The 3,071-nt window shown below is 46.6% G+C and overlaps 1 protein-coding gene across 1 annotated transcript; it reads right to left on the bottom strand.

The window, feature by feature from the left end:
• Nucleotides 1–438: 438 nt before the first annotated feature.
• On the bottom strand, nucleotides 439–2,634 carry OR56A1 (olfactory receptor family 56 subfamily A member 1). The gene is given in 2 exon segments (XM_024757039.1): nucleotides 439–1,767; nucleotides 1,769–2,634. Coding segments are annotated over 2 exon segments (939 nt in total). The 5' UTR covers nucleotides 2,326–2,634; the 3' UTR covers nucleotides 439–1,385.
• Nucleotides 2,635–3,071: the final 437 nt, after the last annotated feature.

Below are 3,071 nucleotides of genomic sequence, written 5' to 3'. Positions count from 1 at the left end.
GATCAAATCAGCCTCACCAGCAGGATAGAGTCCTACCTCAGAGGTCTCAGTCCAGGCTTTAAGGGCACATCCTTGGAGGTCCTGTGACACTAGTAGCATTCAGAGGCAGCACCCGTCCTCAGGGTTGTGAGAGTAGTTCAACGAGCCTACCACCAACCTGTTGTCTCCTAATGACCCAATGCTTCCCAAGTATAAGGTTCTTTTCTTTTTTTAATGACCAGTGTTTTTTGTTTTCTGTTTTTGGCCACACCATTAGTGCTTTCCTTAAATTCTCTAAAAATAGCCAGTGGTGGGGCTTCCCTGGTGGCACAGTGGTTGAGAGTCCGCCTGCCGATGCAGAGGACACGGGTTCGTCCCCCGGTCTGGGAAGATCCCACATGCCGCGGAGTGGCTAGGCCCGTCAGCCATGGCCGCTGAGCCTGCGCGTCCGGAGCCTGTGCTCTGCAAAAGGGAGAGGCCACAACAGTGAGAGGCCTGTGTACCACAAAAAAAATAAATAAATAAAAACTAAATAAATTAAAAAAAATTAAAATAGCCAGTGGGATTTATTTTCTCCTGACTGGACCCACTGTTACCCAGAAACCTGACACTGTGCTATGTCTTCCCACCTTCAACTGGAGCTCTTGGGAAGAGTCAACAAGTAAGACTTGACTTTCAGTTCACTGCATGTGCAGCTTAAACACGTGGAGAAGTGGTCAACACACTGACCTGACTTCCCAATTTTTACCCCATTGGTATCCCCCCTCCATACCCCTCTCTCAACCTGTATCCTCATTCTCTAGACTCCCTGAAGGTTGTGAGGCCGCGTAGGACATAGTAGGAGGCTGGCATTGCTTTATATTATTATGAGTGCTCTTTCCCTTTGGTCCTGCAGATCCTTTGTCAGATAGGACTCTGCCTTCTCTGAGAACCCCCTGGCTCTCAAAATAGTAGGTACAAGCAGGAAACACCTATGGACATCCAGAAGGACAAAACACAGGCAAAGGAGAGTAGGGTAGAGGCCTGGTCTCCAGCTTCAATTGCACAAGAAGGGGCATTTCTCTAGAAAGACACCAGGCTATAGAGCCTAGATTTTAATCTCTGCTCTATCACTTCCCAGATATATGATCTCCAGCAGTTTGTTCTCTTAAAATTATATTTTTTCTGCTATGTAAAATAGAAGTAATAGTACCTACAAGAATGTTGTGAAGATTAATTTACTTCACTATAATTGCCCAGGCTCAAAGCAATTACCCAAGAAAAATGAGTTTCTTCCTCTTGCCTACCCCATCCTGAAATAGGTAAGAATAAAGGAAGAAACCTGGGTCAGGCTTTTCTCTAGCTCACGTCTGGGCAAAATCACTGAGAAGGAAGGGGAGAGAGAATTAGAAATCTATTTTACATATTCACATCCCTCTCTGCAGCAATTTCTGAATTCCTTGTTTTATCTCTTTGGTTTGAACCCCATATACAATAGGGTTCAAGGCAAGGGATATGAAGTGGTGAAGAACATTGAGCAGAATCAGGGTGTCCACGAGGATGCTCTTTCTGGCCACATCTGTCAACATCACAACTAGCAGGACGGTGCTGAAGAAGAGGATGAGGATGGAGTGGGAGCCACACATGCTCAGAGCCTTGACTGCAGCCCCCTCAGCCTTGAACTTGAGCACAGCTCTTAGGATGAAGATGTAGGAGATGAAGATGAGGATGAAATCTGAGCCTAGTAAGGTCCAACCAGCTACAGATTGGTAGATTCTGTTCAGGGTGAAATTGTCACAGGAGAGCTGGACACAGGTTGGCACAGATGCAGTTCGCAATGACATTTTTCCCACAGTAGAGGAGCTAGGCAGAGAGAATGGGAATGGGTACAGTGAGAAGGGCATTTCGTATGACAACGAAGACACTAGCCTTGGCCACAAAGTGGTTAGTGATGATGGATGGGTATCTCAGTGGATGGCAGATGGCCACATAGTGATCATAGGCCATAACCATGAGTGTGCAGGACTCCATGGCGAGGAAATTATTCATGATGAACATCCGGAGGAAAGAGGCAGAGAAGCTGATGGACCTGAGGTCAAACCAGAAGATGGCCAGGACCTTGGGGATGGCAGTGAGGCAGAGCACCATGCCCAGGAGGGAGGGCAGGCTGAGCAGGTAGTACATGGGCTCATGCAGAGAGGCCTCCAGCTGGATGCTGATCAGGAGGGTGGCGCTGGCCCCCATGGTTAGAATGAAGAGGAGGCTGAGGGACAGGGACAGCCAGTGCTGCCAACTCTGGTAGCTGGGGAAGCAGATGAGGAGGAATTCAGAGACTGGAGCTGTGGAGTCGTTGCTGGGTGATGCCATCCAATGAATCTTGAGCTGAGAAGTCTTTTCTTGACTATTTTCTTGGGCAGATACAAGAGGTAATTTTATCTAATTGACTTCAAGAATAACAATAGGTACCTTACAATATTAAAAATGTTCAACAAATTAATTCAGTATGGTACCAGTGTAAGAAGAGCAAAACAATAGCATAATGTAGAAGTTGCTTTCTCAATGAAAATTTTAACGAGCACGGGACCAACTTGTCAGCTAAGCAGAAGTTTAATAACATGAGAATATGAATGGCCATTAAACTTTTTTTTTTTTTTTTTGCAGTACGTGGGCCTCTCACTGCTGTGGCCTCTCCCGTTGCGGAGCACAGACTCTGGACGCGCAGGCTCAGCGGCCATGGCTTACGGGCCCAGCCGCTCCGCGGCATGTAGTATCTTCCCGGACCGGGGCACGAACCTGTGTCCCCTGAATCGGCAAGCGGACTCTCAACCACTGCGCCACCAGGGAAGCCCCAGGAAGCCCCACCATTAAGCTTTTTTAAAAGGGTATCATTAGTGATCTGAACATGACTAATTCATTGGACTGGTGGCAATAGAAACCAGAATGAAAGGAGTTGAAGATTTCTTAAGTGAGGAAGTGTAAATAGGGAGGGCGGACTATGTAGCTAAAAGGTTCGTTTCAAGCTTGTCATTAAAGAAAAGAGCAAGACAGAAATGAAACATACTGTAACATACCTATTTGTCTGGGGAAAGATTATGAATTCAGGAGGAAAGTAA

The sequence above is a fragment of the Neophocaena asiaeorientalis genome, unplaced genomic scaffold (assembly GCF_003031525.2).
Source record: "Neophocaena asiaeorientalis asiaeorientalis breed wild unplaced genomic scaffold, Neophocaena_asiaeorientalis_V1.1 scaffold504, whole genome shotgun sequence".
Lineage (NCBI taxonomy): Eukaryota > Metazoa > Chordata > Mammalia > Artiodactyla > Phocoenidae > Neophocaena > Neophocaena asiaeorientalis.
The sequence above is the reverse complement of the archived record's forward strand: the minus strand, read 5'-3'. Positions and strand labels throughout refer to the sequence as shown.